The sequence below is a fragment of the Drosophila busckii genome, chromosome 2R (genome assembly GCF_011750605.1).
Source record: "Drosophila busckii strain San Diego stock center, stock number 13000-0081.31 chromosome 2R, ASM1175060v1, whole genome shotgun sequence".
Classification (NCBI taxonomy): Eukaryota; Metazoa; Arthropoda; class Insecta; order Diptera; family Drosophilidae; genus Drosophila; species Drosophila busckii.
Window position 1 is genome coordinate 1,115,926 of NC_046605.1, and position 22,374 is coordinate 1,138,299.

Consider the following 22,374-nt stretch of genomic DNA (forward strand, 5'->3'; position numbering starts at 1 on the left):
TTATCAGTTCAGCGGCAAGTACAAATAATGCATAAAAAATAAATTAGAAGTTGATGAGTTGGGGAAGTTAGTCATAAAAGTAATTAGGAGGAGCCGGCTTTATGTAAAATAAATAAAGCGCCATAGAAACTACAAAAGCCGCAGCATGAAATTGAATAAAATACAATAAAAAATAAAGCAAATCAGTGGGAAATAGAAATTGCAGCAAAAGCAGCCGCAGCCGCAGCAACGAGAAACGAGAAACGTTGCCAACTGAAAACAATTTAGCGTAATCAAAACGAAATCAGCAAAGCGCCAGCCGCAGCAGTTTGCAAAGCAGAGAACCAAAAAAAAAAAAAAGAAGAAAGAAAAACAAGACAAAAAAGAGTAAACTATGGGGAGTGAGTTGAGCGCGCGCAATAATAAAGCAAGAAATATTAGAAGCTGATTACGCTAACTGAAAGATATTTGATTTGAAGATACCAGAGCAGCCAAAGAAATGAAATTTGAAGTAAAGCCAACTATAAAGTTTAGAGTGAATCCAAGGCGAGTTGTTTGTTTGGGCTTAAAGTCGCTGCGCGCACAAAAGTATGCTATAAAAGTGAAATTGTGTAGAGTTAAAAGTAAAAACTTTATAGCCAGAGAGCGAGTAAATTGGATAAAACAAAATGCGGTTTGCCAAAGAGCAGTCAAAGGCAGGTACCAAATAAAAGTAAGCAGTGTAGCAAGAGAGGGGGGCGGAGATGGTCATTATATACACATAGATATATATTTGTTGTCACTGGGAAAATATTTGTGCTTTGCGCTTGATTTATGCGCGTTGAGGTAGCGGACACAAACACAAGCACAAACGACAGCATAATGGAATGGAAATGGCAGCTAGCTATAGATACTATATAGAGAGCGTCGAGTACTATGCAAATGTGTTTTCTATAGAGAAATAGGTGCTCGTAAATTTGAAACAATGTCAATTGTTTGCGCAGTAAAGTTGAAAATCAAAAAAGGATTCACTTGAACAACGCGCAGCCCTAAAAAAGGAGCAAAATTAACAATTCAATTTAAAGCGTACAAGGCACAGACAAAAGACAAGCTTAACATACACACACACTCAGACAGAGTCTGCTTGGTAAATTTCTTTTTTTTTTTTTTGGTTAGTCACACGCCGCGGCGGGTCAAGGTTGACGCACACACTTGACAATGACAATCGTTTGTTTTGCTGTCAATTGTTGTTGCTCACACACACACACACACACAGTCAGTTTAATAAATGCTTAAAGTTGTGAATGACACAACAAACAAACAGCAGCGTAGACTGAGCTTAAGAAATTTTGTGCCATTTTCTGCCAGTCAAAGTCAAAATGAAAAATAAAAGTGAAAACTTTGCCGTCTCTACTCACTTGTTGTTGTTGTGTTTATTGTTGTTGAGCAACTAGGGACACAGCTGCCACGCCCACATTGCGTGCACAAACTCTTTGACATTGTCATAGTCTGTGCTTGCCTGCCTCAACTCTCATACATACACACATATACGTATGTGTGTGTATTTGCATTTGTATATTTAAGGCTACAACCTTTATTAAATTTGCGCCTTTTGCTTATAATTCAAATTGTTGCTGGGGCGTGGCTGCCGTCGCTGCCGCCGCCTTTGTGCTGCGCTATTTGGGGCGTTACGCTGTTCCACTCGCATAGCTTTTGTTCGTCCCGTGGCGCAGATGTCGACGTCATTTGGTTGCTGTTGGCGTATTTAGATTTTAATTTGCGATAGCAAACTTCTTAATAGGATTTTACTGTCGCTGCTTTTTCGGCTACTCAGACACGCACACATACACACAGACACAGACATACACATTAGCAGACATGAAAAATATTTAGCGTGGACGATTTTCTCGCATTATGTTGTCAGCACGCATGAAACTCCTTTTAAGTCACTTTCTCTCCTGCAAGTCTGTCTGTCTGTCCCCACCAAACCAACACCATTGAACTGTCATTGGTTAATGCGTGCTTGTTGTGAAGGGGAGGGGGAGGGGGTGGTGTCTACTAGTTGGCTGGGTGTGGCTTTTGGGGGAGCGGTCGACAGTGTTCCTACGCTTTAAGGCTTTCTAGGCCAATTTAATTGCTTAAGCCAACAGACGCACCGACGATAGCACCGATGACATGCTAGTAGTTACTGCTAGACATGGCAGTAGCGATAGTATCGATAATATTCATATAAAAAACATATCAGCATAGATTGTAAGTAACTTATAATTAATTTTGCATTATGATTGATTTGAATTGATGCTAATTTGTAGAAATTATGCAATCTTTACTTATTTATCAATAGTATCGATAACAATACAAGTTATTCAACATTGATTTGAAAAAAAATACAATTAATTTTGTATTATAATTGAATTTAATTTTTATAAGAATATGTGCATACAAATATTTCAAAATTAGTATTTTTTCTGTATCGATAGTATGGATAATAACATTATCATTGCATAACTTGCTCTGACTAAATTAGATTTTGGATTATAAAAAATTTATTTCTATATCGATTCAACATTGCTTTGAAATATATACAATTAATTTTGTATTATGACAGATTTTGCTTGATAAAAATGTGCGTGTGTCAAAAATATTTGTATAACTTATTTCTGTATCGATAGTATCGATAACAACATAAGCTATTCAACATTGCTTTGAAATATGTGCAAGTAATTTTGTATTATACTTTACTTGATTTTACAAAAATAAATATTTAAAAATTTGTGTATATTTCTTATCGATAACAGCATTATTCATACAAACCTGCAGTGAGTAAATTAGAAACAATTTTGGATCATTAAAAACTTATTGCTTTATCAACAATACAAGTTATTCAACATTGCTTTGAAAAATGCACAATAAAGTTTGTATTATGATTGATTGATATAAATGCCATAAATAATGTATAATTCATTTCTGTATCGATAGTATCGATAACAACATTATGCATGTTTCACTAATCACTTTAAGTGATTTCTAATTGTCTTTTTTGATTTAGAAAATGAGTGACTTGACTCCATTCAATGCTATCGATAAGTTCTAATCTCTTTCTGTGCGCACATTGTTGAGCAGCCCACACGGCTATCAAACCGTTATTAATGTTATCTTTGCTGAATTATGCAATGAGCGTAATTGAGCGTAATATGAATACGTTGGCAATTGTCTGCGTGGGCAGCGGGCACTCTCATTTAATTTATCGTGACTTTGATAGGCAAGAGCAACTTAAGTTGTGCTTGCAGCTAACATAAATTAGCTAATAAAGCAAGTGTAAGACAGACAGCTGGACAGTTAGTCGAGTGTGTGTATGTGTGTGTGTGTGGAGTGGTGTGGGTAAGTAAATGTAGATTGCCCGGTCTAGACCACGTGCAGTAAAAGTTTTTTGTATTTTTTGCTGCCACACACGCAGCTCTCTAATTGACAACTGACAGCTAAGTATTTCATTTACAAGCTAATCGAACAATACATAATGCATATTTAAACGCAATTTACCAAATTACCAAAGCCTACACTACAACACAAGAGTCAGTCAGTCAGTCTGACATTAATAGCTAATGTGGTGGGGCCAAAGGTCAGAGAAAGCCTAAAACTTTGCTTTATCGATTCGTTTCAATTGCAATTTATTTTCAATTGTAGCCATGTGGAGCAAATGTCAGAAAGTACATGATAAACGTTTTAACTACAAAGCGAGAGCGTGAGCGAGTGAGTGAGTGAGTTGATTTCATATTTATAAACAAAATAAGCATTTGGGCGAAGCACTTAACTGTGTTGAAGGCAGCAGCTGCCGCTGAACAGCAGCTGAAGTTGAACGCTATTCAGTTAAAGCAACGCCACTTTACATAAATGCTCAGAGCAAAGCGCTTCACAAATTGCATGGATGACCAGTCAACTGTAGTCAGACAGCTCCAGCTCCAGCTCCAGCTACAGCTGCTGCTGCTGCACTTGTCTCTGGCATATGTGTGTCAAGCTGTTGTTGTTGTGTTATAAATAAGAAAAATATGTATAATAAGCGCAGCTGCTGCTGCTGTTAGACACGTCGTATACTTGATATTTATGCCTTACTATTTTTATTAGCTACTGCTGTTATTTCGCTCAACTCTTTACTTAACTTGCTCGCATACTTCAACGAATTCAAGTTAAACGCTGCGTGCGTAGCTTAGCTCAGCTAATGTGCTTCATATTTTTTTTTTCTACGCTGCTCACACTTCCATGACTAACAATGCGTCAGTCAAAGTCAAGACACGCTCGCAGTTGTTGTTGTTGTTGTTGCTTTGCTTTGGTAAAAAAAATTCTACACACTGCCGCACTCTTTAACTTTTTTTGACAACTGATGCGCTTACATATATAAGCTGTCACACACAGAAACAAACACACACACACACAGCGACACAGCGACACATAAACATGTTAAAAGCTTCGTTGCATCGTATGACAAACTCTGAACATTTCACACGCCTTTGCATATTTACTCTTTCGACTCTTTTGACACACACAGACATCCATTTTGATTTGAATTTCCTTACTACACACAAAGAAATTTTGGTGTAGTTCAATAACAAAACCACAAAATTTTACGAGCATCAAATTTTCAATTGATAATTGATAAGTGTGTCTAAACTTATAATAAAATGAAGAACTAAGTAAAAAATTTAATGGAAATCAAAACAAATTAAATTTTATATATTGTGCTTAAATTAATTAGCACTAATTTTCTATGGATAAATGTTGTTTGCATAAATAGATAATATATCTACATGTGCTTCTGCTGAAATGAATAAATAAATAAAAAAATGCTATGAAAATAAAAACAAATTAAATAGCAAATATTTCTGCATTAATAATTTTATTAGCACTGCTAATTTTTATGCTGTCTGCATAAATGAAAACTGAAATTGCTTACAACAAACTGTAGAGTAAAGTAGATTATGCTGCAAGTAAACACAAATATTATAAGCAGTAATTCTGTATAAAATTAATTCTCTTGGTTTTTTTTTTTTGTTTTTTTTTTTTTGGCAAGTGCAGCATTGTCCCAGGGCTGTCTAAACGAGAACACATCGAAGCAAGAGCTAGAGAATGCACAAAATGTTTTATTTACGTTCGCTTTTCTCTCGCATTTATTCGCTTGTTTTCATTTGATATTTGCGCATTTCCGCATTGCCGACATGTCTAGCATTTCAAGCGTACCAAGCAGGCAATGCAACAGCACTGACCTCTGACCCCAGCACCCCTCTCCACCAGTCACAGCACAGACTTGTCGTTGCTGCTGCTGCTGCTGTTGCTGCTGAGGGTTCGCCCTGGAGTAATTAAAAGCGTTTGCAGTTGGCTGCGCCCTCACACAGCTTCCTGCTTATTATTGTTGTTTTTGCTATTGCTGTTGTTGTTGTTGTTGTTATTGCTGCTGCTGCAGTTTGTGTTTTTTGTTTGACGCTTTAGAAATTTTTGAGTGAATTTGCTGTTGGGCACAAACTGAACTTTATTGTTTTTGTTGTTTTTTTTGCTTTGTTTTGGTCAAAAGTTTATGCTACTAGACTAATTTGTTGCATGTAGCAGCAGCCTGCGCTTGACAGGCGATTTAAACATATTACGCATACGCAGCATTGGCTTTAGTCTGTGGCTGCAGCTTGAGCCGGTGCCCAATTCTGTGCGGGTTTGCAAGCAGCGCAAAGACGCTGCAAAATAAATAAAAACAAACTGCATTAGTTGCTTTTAGCTTAAAGCTTTAAATTGTTTACCTGCCAGCAGCTAAAGCGTTGCCGCCGCTGCTTATACAGCGCATAAAGCGCCCACGCCGGCAGCTGCAGCAGACCAAAGCCAGCCAAGCAATAGCCAAAGACTGTGGAAAAAAATAATATATAAGATACAAGTTGCTGTGTCGATATTAAATTTAAATTTAGCAGCGCTAAAAATAAAAATAGACAAAGCGCACAAATTAAATTTGAATTGCGTACCGTGCGCCAAAGTGGGATAATCCACGCCCTTGTAGGTTAGCGCGGACATATCCACAAGCGTGTAAATCAGCACAGCAGTCATAAGTCCGGGAGTAATATAAGCCCAGCAAAGACGCCAATAGCAGCCCAGATCAATGCCCATCATGAACTTGATGTCGGCACAAAAGCGTTGAACACCTAAAGATTAAAATATAGCGAATGTTTGGGCAAGCAGCTGATCGACTTACCATATAGCCAAGCTACGGCCAGCAGCTCGCCTATGGCAAGTATGAGAGCTGTAAAGCTAACGCCATAGAAATCAACCAGATTGAGCATAAACTGTCCACCCGGCGTCATATACACAATGCTTATAGCAAAGCCGAGCAGCGCTAAGCCGCCAGCCAAGGCCCAGCTGGGACCGGCGCGTTGGCCAAACTGATCGCGTATCACACGCAAAATGCAGCTGCCCATGCCCACAGTGCTGCCAATGCCTAGAACGAACAACATGAGAAAGAAAAGGACCGCGAACATCTTTAGGTAGTTGTGCTATAGAGCGCGCAGTGGCGCATTCCGTGCTCCATAGCTTACCTGTGGCACATACTCGAACTTGGCAATGGCCTCCGGATACGATATGAACGCCAAGCCAGCGCCGCCCTTCACCACGCTGCCAATATCCTCAACGCCCGTTTGCTGCGCCAGATTGCCCAAAATGCCAAAAGTAATGCAGCCCGCAATTATCGAAGAGCAAGAGTCCATTGTAGTTATAATAACAATGTCACTGCAAGGTCGCCAAAGTTTAATTTCAACTCAATTGAAATGTTAAACTCCACTTACTTGTAAACATTGCGATTGAAATTGTTGTAGCTCGCATAGGTGATGAGCGTGCCAAAGCAAATGGCCAGCGAGAAAAACACCTGCGTGACTGCTGCATACCACACCAGCGGGTTGAGCAGCTCGCGCCACTGCGGCTTGAAGAAGTACACAATGCCCTGCCAGGCGCCGGGCAGCGTCAGCGCACGCAGCAGCAAAACAATTAGCACAACATATGGGAATACGCCGAGGAAATAAGCAGCCTTGCCGCTGCTCTTGATGCCGCGTATGAGCACGCCACCAATGATGAGCCAGGCGACGGCCAGACATGCGACCAACTGCCAGTTGGGCATGCCCAGCCCGTTGTCTATGTTGGGCAGCTCATGCAGAATTTCACGTCTGTGCAGCAAAGATGAAAGTAACAGATTAGAAAGAGTGTAAATATTTTGTCAAAGTGTATGCTGTAGTCAGACAACAGTTTATTTAATTTAATTTGCTTGCGAAGTGTATACTGTAGTCGAATGATAGAGCAAATATTTTGTCAAATGTTGCACAACAGTTTGTTTAATTTACTTTGCTAACAAAGTGTATACTGTAGTGGGATAATAGAGAAAATATGTTGTCAAAGTTGAACAACAGTTTGTTTAATTTAATTTACTTGCAAAGTGTATACTATAGTCGGATGACTTGGCAGCTACAAGAAAAAAACATTGTTTGATTTAACTTCTTGGCAAAGTGTATACTGTAGTCGGTTAAATTGGCAGCTACAAGAAAAAAAAACATTGTTTGATTCAATTTCTTGGCAAAGTGTATGCTATAGTCGGATGACTTGGCAAAAAATAAACATTTTGTTTGATATTAAATATTGTCAAAGTGTATGAAGTAGTTAGACTACTTGACAACAAAAGATTGTTTGATTTAAGTAGTTGTTAAAGTGTATATGGTAGTTTTCTGACTTGGCAGCTACAGCAAAAGTTTGTTTATTGTCAAAGTGTATGCTCTAGTCAGCTAGCAACAAAAGTTTATTTGATTAAAATTGTACTCAAAGTGTATATGGTAGTTGGCTGACTTGGCAGCTGCAGTAAGAGTTTGTTTCTAGCAAAGTGTATGACAGCTAACAAGAAAATTTCATTTGTTTCAATTTGCTGGTAAAGTGTATATCGTAGTTGGCTGATTAAAATGGTAGTCAAAGTGTATACGCTAGTCAGATGACTTGTCAACTTGAAACAAAGTTCAAGCCATCAGTCAAAAACTTACTCAAAGTACAACTGCGCGGGAGACATTTTGCCAGTGGCATTGATGGAACTGTTGGCGCTGCCGTCGTAGCAATCAGTGCCCCAGCTTGGGTGGCAGCTGCTCCAAGGCAGCACCGAACTGAATGAGGCGAGGAGAAAGCGCAAAGTTAACGCCATAATGCTGGAGTAGTAAGTGATGGAGGCGCCGGTGGCGAGCACTTGACCCGCAGCCACGCCCTTAAGCAGCGGGGCGAGATCAAAGGCGCGCAAGACGCCGCCGCCACGAAATTGACCCAGCGATATTTCCAGAAAGTAAACAGGACGTCCAATCACCAACAGTGCAATCAGATAGGGAATGACAAAGGTGCCGCCGCCATTTTGAAATGCAATGTACGGGAAACGCCAAATGTTGCCCAAGCCCACGGACAACGAAATGCAGGAGAATAAAAACTCCAGTCCACTGCCCCACTGTTCACCCCCAGCCCCTGACGCTGGCTCCGCCTTCTTGGCAATTTGAATTGCTGTCTGCTTGGCTGTCATCTCGCTCTCAGTGTAGTGCACACGCGAAGATTGATTTCTCGACTAATGTGCCGCGTAGTCAAAGCAACTAACCGCAGTCGCCAGTCGTCTGAGATTTCTTTCTTTCTTTCGTTTGCTGCCTGTATGCGTCGACAATAAAACATTGTGAAATTGTTTTTCCGGCTCAGCCAGTTCGCAGCGGTATTAGCTTAGCTACATACTATATACTATATATAGCGAGCGAGCTGCGGCTATTTGTGGAATTACGACTAATTGACACTAATAAAAGGTGCTAAGCATCGGATTGCCATTGCACTGAACTTGACATAAACTCGCAAGTCGCAAGTCGAGACTGTTCTAATGCGTTGTGCGAATTTGTCAACTGAGCAGCTATTAGCGCTAATATGTTTATTGTTTTATTTAAGATTAGGAGAAGGTATTAGATAAGATGCAAATTGTTAGCACAGCTGTGACAAAAATTAAAGCAATTTACATTTGAATTGGAGTGGAAGAGAAAACAAATTTAGGGCAATCTAAACTATCTAAATAATATATTTCAAATTTATGCAGTTTTCAATATAAAATTTAATACGTAGAAAGCAGCTTAAGAGTCTAAAAAGATGTAAATCTTGTAAGTCAGAACTTAATTAGATAAAAATACGAATTCGTAGAATTTCTTGCAATATTTTATAGTTTGTTCTATACAGTCATAAATTATTAACTAAAATTAACTGCGCCAAAAATTAAAGCAATTTACATTTGACTTGGAGTGTTGCACTTTGGAAGCGAAAATAAACTTTAGGCAAACTAAACTATGCATTTTAATATTTTTAAAGTGTATGCAGTTCAAAAATGTTTTCAAAATTTCAATGCAATTATATACACTGCGCGTCATCAGTTTAGCGCACCCTATATAACTCAATATTGGTGATTATATTTCGCTAAACCAATTGAGCTATATTGCTCCAATAATTTTTTTTATTAAACTGCAATGAATTTAATTTAAAATAAAACAAATTTGAATCATATAACGCTTAAGTTAAGATTTTAATGAATTTTTTAGAAAAATGTTCAAGAAAAACGTAACAAAAAATTGGTAATAGCGTCATCTGAAATAAGTTCATTATAAATTGTTTTTAAAGCAACAATTGTGCGATTTTATACTCAAATACTATTTTTTAAACAAACTTAATGATTAATTAATAAGGTGTGGATACGCCTTTGTTGGAAATTACTTCGAAAATTCGATTCGGAATACAAATTGTTAGAATTTTTTGCAATATTTAATTATTTGTTCTATAGAGTCATAAGCTATAAATGAAATGAAGCGTCTCGCTTGAGACGCTGATGAGCTGGGACTTATCTGTAATGAATATATTGTCTAATTATATATATAGATTAAGTATATATTAAATATACTATAATATTTAATATCAACTTTAACAATTTTAACTAAACATTTGCTTTTATATCTTTTCAGGTAAGTGGCTAAAGCAAAACTGAACTATTTGGTAAGCAGCTATATCAATGTTATTTAAGCAAACTCAAAAGGTCTTAATGATACAGTTACGTATACGTAATTTAAACTGTTGCAGGCACAGTTCCCTTGCATTTAGTCTTTAAAATGTCATAAACGGCTTACTCAAAAATTATGTGTCAACTTTTGCTTCACTGCTATTAAAACAATATTAATTAAGAGCAAAGTTTAAACTGTTGTTAACTAAAGAGAGGCCACACATGTGAACGGCAAACTTTTGATCTAGCCAAAGCCAATGCTGAACTGCACTCGGAATTGATTTGTATTGAGGCTGTTATATTTTTATGCTAAGCAGCTAGTTGCGTTTTTCTAAAGTTTGGCGTATGTCTGGCAGACTTTTCTAAAGTTGTATATAAGTTGGTTGGTGGCTGCAACTTCTGACAGCCGCAAAAAAGTTTTTAATAATTTTCAAGAGTTTTCTAATTAACATCCCTCAACGCACTAAAGTGAAGTTGCGAGGGGTGGGGCAAGTGCAAACGCTGACAGTTTTAAATGGGTTTTTATAACTTAAAACGTCAGATTTATGAGCATTAAATGGGCTTTGATAACCACTGATTGCATTTGGTATAAGTGGAAATTTGCTGCAAGCTGCAGGCTTTTATTAATTCATATATATATGACCATTAGCTTGCAGTGAGTGCAGCTAAGTTTATTAAAGGTGGCAACGCTTTTAATTGCAACTTTTTGGGGCACACACAAACAGAGAGAAAGAGGCGAATATATTTGGCGTGCAAAAGTTTTGCCAGCGAGACGCTAATGGCGCGCATCTGCCACATGCACGCACTAGCGCTATAAACATGCATATGTGTGTGTGTGTGTGAGTGGGTGTTGGTTTGGCTGCTTGTTTGTGTGGCAATCGATATGAAGCAGCAACAGAACTTGAATTGCAACAATAACTTTGTGTCAGCGCCACAGCAGCAACAACAACAACAACAACAATAACAACAACAATAACTAGAAGAAGAAGCAGAGTAAAGGCTGAAAGTTTATGCAACTGAGTGAGAGACACGCGAGAAATTTGTTTAGAGTTTTGTGTATTTAAAGCGAACTCCACAAAGTATGCAACAGTAAATTGTAAACACTTTAAATTTGCCTAAAATGAAACTTAGGCGCGCTTACTTAAGTTAATTACCAAAAGTTGTTGCGCTTTAATTAATATAATTGTTGTATCTGCTGCATGTTAATAAAATACACTGTGCCTTAGAAAAAGGTCAAGCAGCAAAACTTTTTAAACTTAAATAATTAATTTCAATTAACACTGTTACGCATGCCACAAATACTTGTGTGTGTGTGTGTGTGTGTGTGTCAGCGCTATTTTGTGCTAAATAATGAATGAGCGCATGTCGATTTTGTTGTATAGCGAGTATAATGAGCAGTGCAATTAGTTTCGTTACATGACTTCAACTCAGTTGTTGTAACTTTTGTAACAAGTTTAAGTTTAAAATTGATTTCAACGTACTGGGGCAACAAACTTGTGTTTCCGCTACAGTTGCTTCAGTGTGTGTGTGTGTGCTTATTAGTGCGCATTGTGTGTGTGTAAAAACTTTTGGCAGCACATGTCAAAAGCGTGCGCCAAGCAATGTGTTGAATTTTTATGCTAGCTGACAGCATTTAACTGCAATTACACACACACACACACACACATATATATATGATATACATGGGCTTGTCAATAATCCGCTTTGCGGCTGCTCCTGTTCGTCCTTTGGCGACTGACTGACAATTCTCTCTTTTAATTTGCCATTGAGCGCACATTTAATTTGAAATTAATTTTTAATCAACTTCAATTGAATTTAACTGTATTTTTGCACGCGCTGTCTGGCGCTTTTTGCATTTTGTGGCATAATGTAAATAAATTAGCTGCATTAAAGTTTTATAACAACACAACAAACTGTATTGCGTATTATAAATTATAAATTATTGTTGTTGTTGGCTTGGGCGTCACGTAGCAGCAGCGAGCGGCAAACTGCAGTTAAAACTTTTGCTAGGTTAAGTGCCTTTTGTTTGCCCAAATTGCCACGACAAATGTGTTTTGTTTCGCTTGCAGCATTGTTACTGTTGCCTCTGCTGCTGCTTCTTCTTCTTCTAGCTGTGGCCAGAAATCACAGCACGCTGCACTCTCAACATTTGTTACGCGTAGCGCGTGCCTCAATTATAGACGCAGCTTGCAACTGGCACAAACTTTGCCACGCAGCCAGCACCGAATGTCATGCGGGGCTCTCGAGCCACCAGCAGTATTTAACCCAGTTCTGGAGTTGCACCTATGTTTGGATAACAACAACAACAACAACATGTTAACGCTCAGTTGAGGTTGCTTGGCTGCCTACGAAGCTTTTAAAAATTACTTCTAGTTTGGCCAAATAAATGTACCTATGACCCAAGTTCTATTCTTCGCCATCTGATTGATGGAAAGAGAGAGAGAGAGAGCTATAGCTTCTCAAAGAGAGAGATAGAGAGAGAGAGCGAGAGCATAGCTTCTCAATCAATACAGACGAGATAAATTAAACGAGATCATTAAAATTTTAGATCTTTTAGCAAAATATTTTTATGATATTCGTTGCATTGATTAGAAAACTATAGCTAATGCCCCAATGTCTATTCTTCGCCATCTGATGATGGAAAGAGAGAGAGAGAGAGAGCTATAGCTTCTACATATCTGCAAACAGAGAGAGAGAGATCTCAGAGAGAGAGAGAGAGAGCTATAGCTTCTCAATCTCAAAGAGAGAGAGAGAGAGAGCTATTGCTTCTTAATCTTAAAGATAGAGAGAGAGAGCTATAGCTTCGTCATCTGATGATGGAAAGAGAGAGAGCTATAGCTTCGCAATCTCAAAAATAGAGAGAGAGAGAGCTATAGCTTCTCAATCTCAAAGAGAGAGAGAGAGAGAGAGCTATAGCTTCTCAATAAATACAACGAATATCATAAAAATTTTAGGCTTTTTAGTAAAATATTCCTATGATATTCGTTGCATTGATTAGAAAGCTGTAGCTCTCTCTCTTTTTTACTTGCTTAGCAGCCTTAAGCTTCCTTTTCCAATTTCAAATAACATTAGCTGCTTGTTCTTCCAAGAAAAGTTGCCAATGGCTTAAGTTCTATTCCTTAACAAAAGCCTTGCTCGTTTTTTTTAAACTAATTTGAGCAAAATTGTTGCACTGACTTACAATAGAAATTCCTTATTCCTTAACGAAAGCCTTGCTCGATTTTTAATATTTGAGCAAAATTGTTGCACTAACTTAGAAATTGAAGCTCTCTAGCTATTTATATTAGCGATAAAGCCTATCACACTTTTGCTCAATAAAAAATATATAAATTAATTATATATATTAAACTTCGTTTTACATGCAATGAGAAAAAAATATGTCAACATGTTATCGCTGCTTATGCGACACTTTCGCTCAGTGCATTGAATTTATTTACAACAGCCACACACTCTGCCCCATTGTTGATTGCAACTTGCTGCGTGTTGCTGCGGCACGTAATTGTTGTCTAGCGCATTATTTCTGTTGCTGTCACACACACACACACACACAAAGTTATTAAAATGAAAAGCCAAAAGCAAATCGATTATGCCCGAGCTTAGCCTTAGCCTTTGCAAACTTTTCTGCGCTGCAAACTTTTCTTGCGTTCAACTTTAAATTGACAGCAAATAGCAAAAACAAAGCTGCAACAACAAATGCTGCTTGCCACATGCCACACACAAAGACAAAGTGAAAAGTTTTTTATGCCCAAGCTCAAGTTTCGACCGCTTTTAGTTTCATTTTTCTTTTAAAGCTACAGGAGCAATGATAAGCCCAGCTTTAGCTTTAGTTGCCACCAAATTTTCGATTAACAATGGCAATTTGTGCTGCAAGCTCTCGTTGCATTGTTATCGGCTCTGCCGCTTTGTGTGGCAAACACACCAGAACTTTTTCATGCAAATGGGCGAACAATTGTGGCGGAAGTTGTTGTCTCTGCTACTTTCAATTGTCGACATTGCAACAATTAAATGTGAAAAGTATCAGCTTGAACTTCTAGCACATTCATCTTTGCCAATTGGCCAGGCTAGAAGCCCAATTTGCATGCCAAGCGAGGCGCGCTTAACATTTTTGCTTTGTGGCTTACTCATCCATCCAGCAATTCGCAGAATTTTGCATTCAATGAGCTGCGAGCTACGAGCTGCGGCTCTGCGGCTGCATTTGTCAACTATTTGCCTCGACAGCTGCTGCTGCTGCTGCTGCGCCACAACATTTGTTGCAACTTGGCAATTTGTATGCAGCCTGACAGCGTCCATTGTTGGCCTTTGACATGCGCTTGACTGCGCACTCGCCAAATGCATACAATCCACAATTGCTTAACACGAATTGCAGCTAAGCGACAAAAACAAGCAATGCACTGAGCGAAAATTAAGGGGAAATGCAAATTAAGCATAAAGCTTAAGATTCTTCATTGAAACAATCTGCGCTGCTTTGTTGCTTCTCCAACAGTTTTCAATTCATTTTTGTTCTACAATTTTGCTCTCATTTGCTCTAACTTCAATTCCAGTATTACTCAACTATATATTTTTAAATACATCAGTTATCAAGATCTTATACAAGATTCTTTATTGAAACAATCAGCGCTGCGTTGTTTAGTTTTCAATTAATTTCTGTTCTACAATTTTGCACTCATTTCTCACTACTCAGTTGCTCTAACTTCAATTCCAGAATTACTCACATATTAGACATTAAATAATATAAATATATTCCAATCGAATTTCAACATAAAGCTTAAGATTCTTCATTGAAACAATCAGCGCTGCGCTGTTGCTTCTTCAACAGTTTTCAATTTATTTCTGTTCTACAATTTTGCGCTCATTTATTTCTACACACACATATCTTTAAATATATATGCGAAATGTGTATAGCATTTTGTTTAAATATATATATAAATTGCCATAAAGAAATAAAAACAAACTCACAAGTGTCTTACATTTATTTTGGTAATACTTTGAACTTTGCATTAAATTCATATTTATATTTCAGTGTATAAGTTTGTAATGCTGGCTGCATAAATTTTCATACATTTATAAAATATAAAACACAAATTGGCGCAACTTCAAATAAAACATGCAATGGAATTCAAAGCAAATTTCCTTCAAAATTTAAGCTCAGCAGCTTAAGTTGGGCGGCTTTAAAGTTAAATGCGCTTTATAAATGTTATTGGTCAGATTTCTTAGTACAATGCGGCGTATGCGTAATTTGCAGTCAACGCGGCTGTGACTGACTGACAAAGTTTAAATGACATTAATGTTGCTTAGGCAGCTTAAATGGCAGCTGGCGTGGGCGGCAGGCGTGGCAGCTTTAATATTGTCACCAAAAAATGAAAGACACTTAATGACAAGACTAAGGGATGCACAAAAGTGGGCGTGGATAAGTCACATATAGAGCTGACTTAAGTGTCTAAGCTTAGGCAGAAGGCGTTAAGTGTATTTTATTAAATGCCTTTAGTCATAAGTGTGTGTGTGTGTGTGAGTGTGTGGCATGTGGCCAAATGGCAAGTGGCAAGTGTGACGGATATGATAATAATAACTGTAATTGCAAAAGACCGAACGACCAGCCCTAATTATAATGCCGCACACTGGACTTACTTTTTGTTTTTCATTTTATATACAAAATATGCTACGCTAATGGCAGCTCAAGTTGTGTGTGTGTGTGTGTGTCTCTGTCTGTGTGTGAGTGTCGATTATATTTAAGCGTGAAAACTGCCGCAAGTAGCAGCATAAATTTAAGCCTCTGCCTCAGTACAACGAAATGAAGTTGTGCGTTGTCTGCCTGTTGTTTGGTTAGTCTCAACTTGTCACGCACAGCAATCTGTGTATATGTGTGTGTGCTTGTGTGTGTGTGTGCGTTTGAAACAACAACAACGCAGCTCACTTGATTTCATGCACAAACAGCACACGTAATGCTGCTCCTCTCATCCTGCCCCACCCAACTTGCCACCTCTGCCACTCGGTAATTACAGTTGCTGTCTCTGTCTATTTGCGCTGCGGCGTGCATCAGGGGGGTGTGTGTGTGTGTGTGTGGCATGCGTGTTTGTGTTGCAATTGCCATTTGTTTTAATTAAAAAATTATTTAAAGCGCTTTAAGCTACATAAAAAAAAAACAAATGCTTGAAACTCTTTTGCTTTGCTAACACACACACACACACAAAACTGTTATACGCATAAACTGCTTTAATTGTTAATCAATTGTGCGACAAATTGTTTGCCTTGTATCTTAACTTTGCATTGATTTATGTCTCAGCAGCTCAATTGTTCCTACACATGTATAGCTATATATATTGCCAAAAAGGTGCTGCAGCAAAATATTTGCTTTGTGTACATTGTTGAAATAAAATACTTAACTGGGTTTCAGCTTAACCCTTTTTGCCTTTTTTGTTGTTCACCTATGTATCAAATTTTTGAGAGCCGCCAGCGCTTACAACATGTTGACATGGCCAACAACGAGTTGCGGCTTAGTTTTGCGGCTTTAAACTTTAAGTGTGTGCAGCTAACGTTTTTCATTTTCATTTTGACTGCTTTGCTGATTTGTAGCCACAAACAGATACTTAACAAGGGGTCCGCCCAGCTTAGACATTGTCTCTGAGCGTGGCAACCATAAAGCTCACACACACACACACACACACATGTTTGCACAATAAAATTTCAACAATATACGCGACACAAGCGTCCTTTGTACTTGAGTAAATTGGATGTGTGCAGCAGGGCATGCGTTGCCTTGAGGTGTATAGAGAGAGAGTGAGGGCTGCAAAAATTAAATAAATATTTGGCTTAAAGCAAATTTAAAGCGCCCCCTCAACGCTGCGCCTTGGCAGCTTGTTTGAATTGGCTTGAACCTTGGCAACATTTGGGGCGCGTCACGAGCTCATACATTTTAGAAATTCATGTGTAATCCATTTGGCAAAAATTTGCATGTTTAATGCGCCTCGTTTGTTGTTGTTGTTAGGCTTGGCTGCTAAGCTTAGCTAGCAAACTAATGAATTTCAGTTGTATCAGCAACGACTCAGCAACTATTTTTTTTATGCTCAATATACAAATATAAACAAACATACTATAAACTATTGTTTATAGTATTACTAAACAAATTAGAAATTGCACAGCAGTTTAGCAATTATTTTTGCTTCTTTTCTTGAGCTACCTTGAACTTTGTTTATATATGCAGCAGCACTTAATTAAACATACAGCTAAAGCTTATGCTAAGCTCGCATTATATTATATACACCGCATATTTTATTTAAACATGAAACAAAAGTTTTGCGCTGCCAACTGTCAGCTGCACACTGATTCGAAGATTCGTTGCAATTGCAAACAATTAAACAGAAATCAGCTGGCAAATTGCCATGGCTAAATGTAGTATAAAAGCGCACTTGGCCACACATAAATGTGTTAAAACTCGAACTGTACGAAATGCATAAAGTTGGTTTATTAACATTGCTGCTGGGATTGGGACTGCTGCTCTGCGTTGATGCTGAAGGCGGCGCTACTGAGCTTGGCAGCAATCGCAGTCATAGCGTTGCTTGGGGCGCACGCATATTCCGGGATACGCATCTGGAGCGTGTTATCATCACGCAAAAGTCCAAATGGCTGCGTGTCGTCACACGTGACTATCACTTTCAGCAAAAGGTGCGCACAGTGGGCTTTTAAAATGTTTCTTGCTTAACATTGTTAACAGTCTTTGCAGCAACTGACACGTCGCATTACTCAAATTGTCATTACCGATCAGGTGGGCGACGGCAAGGGCGGATATGCCAGCTTAGTCGAGGGTGGACCACAAAATACTTTTGCCAAAATTCATTTCAAGAGCCAACGTGGACTCAGCTTTAGCTTTATTGTCGATATCTATGGCATTTAATAAACAATTTATACTTAAATGAGCTCAATTGAGTTCTCACACCAATTGTTTGTCATAGTCTGTTGTTTACTTTCTGGCCCAGCTTATTTACATTTTACATTTTGTCACATGTTTTTTTTGTTTATAACATAAACAACTCAACTGTTTTGTTTGCCAAATACAATGCGCTCTTTAATTTTGCACATTGTTCAATAATTCTGCTGCGCTGCTTTTGTTTATGATTTTACACCTGTTCAACAATAAACAAATCGTTTTTTGCTATTTAATGTTAAAATTAATTAAGTTTAATTTTGCAACTTGTTATAATAAATAGAACTAGCAACTTATGAGCTCTTCACTAGGCTTTGCATATTATTCGAAATTTTTACTTTAATTAAGCTTAATATTGCTTTTGATATATGAAATAGAACTATCAACTTTTAACTTATATTATCACTTATGAGCTCTGCTCTTAGCTTTGTTTTATTATTTGAAAGTTTTTTATAAATTTGCTGTTTAATACAAGTTTAATTAAGTTAAATTTTGCTTGATATATGTAACTAGAACTTTTAACTTCTATCATCACTAATGATGCTCTAAGCTTTGAATAATATTTGAAATTTTTATACATTTTTTTGTTGTCAGCTTGATAAACTCTTAGTTTAAATATTATTTGAAATTTTTATATATTTGCTGCTTAATGCAAATTCAATTAAGTTTAATTTTGCCTTTGACTAGCAACTTTTACCTATCTATCTATGAGCTCTGCTCTAAGCTTTGTATTATTATTTGAAATTTTATATATTTCCTATTTAATACAAATTTAATTTGATATGTAGAACTAGCAACTTTCAACTTCTATCATCACTTATGAGCTTTGCTCTTGGCTTTAAATATTATTTGAAATTTTGTATACATATTTTTGTTTTATTTATTGTTAAGCTTAACTTGTGTATACTTCAAAAAAAGCTTCCACAAATTGTTTTGTAATGAATTTCACTGCTTACTGAAGTTAAACCAAATTCTTTGTGTCTTATTGTTTTATTCTTAGTTTTGTTTGTTTTTTGTTTTTAAATTTCACAGCTTAAATTCTTTAGATGAAGTTTGAACAACATTAAACCAAATTCTTTGTGTCTTATTGTTCAAGCTAAAGCTGGAAAACCTTGTAATGTTGAATTTTTGTTTATGCCAAGCTTAGCAAGCTTTGTGTTTCCGACTTTAACAAATAGTTATAGCCACAACTAGTTGCTTTTAGCCAGAGTAGCTTGGCAGACGTCGCCATGCTGTCCATAGTAGTCGAACTAGCGCATAGACCATATGCAGGTAATTACGCTGAATTGTGTGCGTCGCTATTAGTGTCAATATATCAATTGCAGATCCGGTGGCACAGCAGTTGCCCTTTATGGGCTCAGCCTGGAGCGTTGGCCTGGTGCTCGCCAGTTACATGTGCTTTGTGCTAAGCTATGGCCAGCGATTCATGTTGCAGCGTCAGGCGTATAATTTAAAAAATATTTTAATTGCCTACAATGGCTTTCAAGTGATTTACAATGCGATACTGTTCGCTGCTGTGAGTATTTGATTTATTAGCCACAGTTAATGGCAGCACACACATTGGTGTTGGTGACTTTCGCAGGGCTTCTATATGCTTTGCATTGCTCGTTGGTACGACTTTCGCTGCATGGAGACGAGTGCGCTGGATGATCCTCGAAAGCATTACGAACGCATTGTCTGCTATGCCTACTATATCAACAAGATCATCGATCTGCTGGACACGGTGTTCTTTGTGCTGCGCAAGAGCTACAAGCAAATCACATTGCTGCATGTTTATCATCATGCGCTCATGGTGCTGAGCATTTATCTCATTGTGCGTTACTACGGATTCGGCGCCCAGTTCTTGGTCATGGGTGTGCTCAACACCTTTGTGCATTCGATTATGTATTGCTACTATCTGGTGGCGGCATTGAGACCCGCATCCAAAGGCAATCTCTGGTGGAAGAAGTACATAACCAAGGCGCAGCTGCTGCAGTTTGTCATTATCTTTACGCAATGCATGTGGATATTGAAATATAATCCCACATGCAAATTTCCATTGGTGTTGCAATACTTTCTAGCGCTGCAAGCCATCACATTTATCATACTATTCACTCAATTTTATTTCAATGCATACATCAGGCCCAAGAAAATAAAGCAAACATAATGAAAGTCTGTGCAGACGATTGCTTTGTGATTGAGAAACTAAAGTTACAACAACACCAAATACAACAATAATACTACTACTATTACAGCTACAAAAATTAAATAAACAGAAATTACAATAACGACTACTACAACAACAGTTATAACAACAACTAGAGCAACAATCACAACAAGAACTACTACAACATAAATTAAAACAACAGAAAATATAACAACAACTATTACTACTACAATAGTAACTACCACTACTACAACAACACCAAATACAACAACAACTACTACTACAAAAAATTTCACCAACAGAAATTACAACAACAAGTACTACAACAACAAAAGTTACAGCAACTACTACTACTACAACTACAACAACAGTTACAACAACAATTACTACAACATTAATTACAACAAAAAGTACAAGAACTAAAATTACAAAAAAATCTAAAACAACAACAAAAATTACAACAATAACAAGTTCTACAACAACAGTTACAACAACTGATACAACTACAAAAATTACATCAACAGAAATTACAACAACAACAACAACTACTACTACAACAACAGTTACAACAAACACAGCAACAATTATATCAACTACCTCAAAAAAATTACAAGAAGAGAAATTACAACAACAGTAAAAACTACAGCAACAGATAAAACAACAACAACAAGTATTACAACAACGGTTACAAGAACTACTACTACTACTACAACAACTACTACTGCTAATACTACATAAATTACAACAACAACAAGTACTACTCCAATTACAACAACAACTATTGCTACAACAACAGTTACAACAATAAGAAAAAATTACAATAAGAGAAAATACAACAATAACATCAACAACAACAACTATAAGAACAAAAATTACAGAAACACAAATTACAACAAGTACTACAACAACAAATACAACAACTACTAATACAGCAACAACTACTACAACAACAGTTACAACAACAAATATGACAAAAACTACTACAACAAAAGTTACAAGAAAATAAATTACAACAACAGATATTACAACAACAGTTACAACAACAACAACAACTACTACTAATACTACAACAACATCTACATCTACTAAAAAAACTTCCAGCACAGTCACTTGCTTTGTCTTAATTAAAAGTTGAGCATGTGTGTGTGAGAGCAGCGAGAGTAATCTGCCTTGCATTGGATATTTGTAAGCTTGCTTGAAGGTCAAGCTATTGAGGTCAGCCGAGTATATTTAGCTTTTTCTGCATGTGTGTGTGTGTGTGTGTGTGTGTATAGAGGTTAGGCTATGTCAACGTTGCTCAAGCAATTAGCATGACAAGCTGCAGTTAGTACTTTGTATATGAATTAAACCCCATTGTCCATGTGTGTGTGAGTTTCTGTCGGCTGCAGCAGTTTAATCTTGTTTCCATTTCATTAGACGCATATGCTCGATGAAGCAAATATTATAGATAGAGAGAGATAGAGAGAGATGAAAGCTGGCAGAGTAAGAGCGGCAGGCATAATTAAGGCGCTTTATATTAAACGCTGCAGCAGTCGTCGTCGTCGCACTTAAAAGTCAAAAGCTTTTTGCTATTTACACAAATGTGAGGCACTTAACCTTATGTGTCTCGCTGCTACAAAACTCAAACAAATCCAATCAATGTTACGGAGTGCTCGTCTGTGTTTATTTTCATATGCAAATAAGCATTAGATGGCATATAAAATTTAATGTATTGCCTGCTTAGAGCGACAGAGAGAGAAAGAGAGAGCTGCTTGCTTTGCTGTCGAGCGTGAAATGAGTTTGGCACAGTCACAGTCGAGTCGAGTCGAGTCGAGTCATTGCGTATCAATCGTTTTGGATTAAAATTTATTTATTGCGCGCAATATTGCAAAATATAGCAGCTGCATACGTTGCGTATACGTTATGCGCATGTTGCGTATACGACACCTTAGCGTAGAGAACTCTCAGCTCAGCTTGGCATTGGTCATTTAAATGCAAATTTGCGTTTTAGCCAGCAAAGACACACAAACAGTTTGGGCTTGAGCCAACTTAAGCCTGTTGCCTTAGCACATAAAGACGTTAAGTGGCCCAAAAGATTGAGCGCATAAAAGGCTGTAAAATATGAATAATTTATAGCTTAATATTAAAGCTTAAAGGTACAAATTTTTACAAATGAATTTATTATGCGATTTGGCGCAGTGTACTTCAAACCTAAACTGCAGCTGCTAAGCGGCCACATTGCCACACACATGAGCAGTGACAGCATTTTTTCATGCACTCTTGCCTCAGCATTCCGTTCAAGGACTTTGGCGTGTATTT

General features: G+C 37.5%; 4 protein-coding genes across 6 annotated transcripts in view; 3 read left to right on the forward strand and 1 right to left on the reverse strand.

Annotated features, from left to right (window-relative positions):
- LOC108596364 overlaps window positions 1-892 on the forward strand; it is a 37,128-nt gene extending 36,236 nt beyond the window's left edge. Inside the window, exon 15 of the transcript XR_001915045.1 lies at window positions 880-892. The gene's annotated coding sequence lies outside the window, so the exon portion shown is untranslated. The remainder of the gene's footprint in view (window positions 1-879) is intronic.
- Window positions 893-4,991: 4,099 nt separating this feature from the next.
- LOC108597707 (sodium-dependent nutrient amino acid transporter 1) lies at window positions 4,992-8,583 on the reverse strand. Of its 2 annotated transcripts, XM_017984393.2 has the most exons (7): window positions 8,001-8,579; window positions 6,768-7,142; window positions 6,522-6,711; window positions 6,182-6,464; window positions 5,955-6,131; window positions 5,739-5,839; window positions 4,992-5,675 (listed from the first exon to the last, which is right to left on the reverse strand). In XM_017984393.2, the coding sequence occupies exons 1-7, from the start codon at window positions 8,516-8,518 to the stop codon at window positions 5,610-5,612; spliced, it is 1,710 nt and encodes a 569-aa protein (XP_017839882.1). In that variant the 5' UTR covers window positions 8,519-8,579; the 3' UTR covers window positions 4,992-5,609. The 2 variants fall into 2 exon arrangements, with proteins under 2 accessions (XP_017839882.1, XP_017839884.1); XM_017984395.1 differs by lacking the exons at window positions 4,992-5,675; window positions 5,739-5,839; window positions 5,955-6,131 and having other exon boundaries at window positions 6,283-6,424; window positions 8,001-8,583.
- Window positions 8,584-17,448: 8,865 nt separating this feature from the next.
- Window positions 17,449-17,963, forward strand: LOC108595862 (probable salivary secreted peptide). 2 transcript variants are annotated; one of them, XM_017981154.1, is made up of 2 exons: window positions 17,449-17,671; window positions 17,730-17,963. In XM_017981154.1, exons 1-2 carry the CDS (start codon window positions 17,456-17,458, stop codon window positions 17,898-17,900), a joined length of 387 nt encoding a protein of 128 aa, XP_017836643.1. In that variant the 5' UTR covers window positions 17,449-17,455; the 3' UTR covers window positions 17,901-17,963. The 2 variants fall into 2 exon arrangements, with proteins under 2 accessions (XP_017836643.1, XP_017836642.1); XM_017981153.1 differs by having other exon boundaries at window positions 17,721-17,959.
- A 1,002-nt stretch (window positions 17,964-18,965) lies between these two features.
- Window positions 18,966-20,152, forward strand: LOC108595766 (elongation of very long chain fatty acids protein F). The gene is made up of 3 exons (XM_017981056.1): window positions 18,966-19,202; window positions 19,256-19,446; window positions 19,513-20,152. Exons 1-3 carry the CDS (start codon window positions 19,160-19,162, stop codon window positions 20,074-20,076), a joined length of 798 nt encoding a protein of 265 aa, XP_017836545.1. The 5' UTR covers window positions 18,966-19,159; the 3' UTR covers window positions 20,077-20,152.
- Window positions 20,153-22,374: the final 2,222 nt, after the last annotated feature.

Excerpts from the sequence above, each read along its gene's own strand:
- LOC108597707 (XM_017984393.2), bottom strand. The coding sequence starts at position 8,518 with ATGACAGCCAAGCAGACAGCAATTCAAATTGCCAAGAAGGCGGAGCCA. Across the intron at positions 6,712-6,767 it reads TTCAATCGCAATGTTTACAA|TGACATTGTTATTATAACTA; the intron begins GTAAGTGGAGTT and ends GCGACCTTGCAG. Across the intron at positions 5,840-5,954 it reads TTATCCCACTTTGGCGCACG|TCTTTGGCTATTGCTTGGCT; the intron begins GTACGCAATTCA and ends TTTTTTCCACAG.
- LOC108595862 (XM_017981153.1), top strand. The coding sequence starts at position 17,456 with ATGCATAAAGTTGGTTTATTAACATTGCTGCTGGGATTGGGACTGCTG. Across the intron at positions 17,672-17,720 it reads ACTATCACTTTCAGCAAAAG|TCTTTGCAGCAACTGACACG; the intron begins GTGCGCACAGTG and ends CATTGTTAACAG.
- LOC108595766 (XM_017981056.1), top strand. The coding sequence starts at position 19,160 with ATGCTGTCCATAGTAGTCGAACTAGCGCATAGACCATATGCAG. Across the intron at positions 19,203-19,255 it reads AGCGCATAGACCATATGCAG|ATCCGGTGGCACAGCAGTTG; the intron begins GTAATTACGCTG and ends TATCAATTGCAG. Across the intron at positions 19,447-19,512 it reads ATGCGATACTGTTCGCTGCT|GGCTTCTATATGCTTTGCAT; the intron begins GTGAGTATTTGA and ends TGACTTTCGCAG.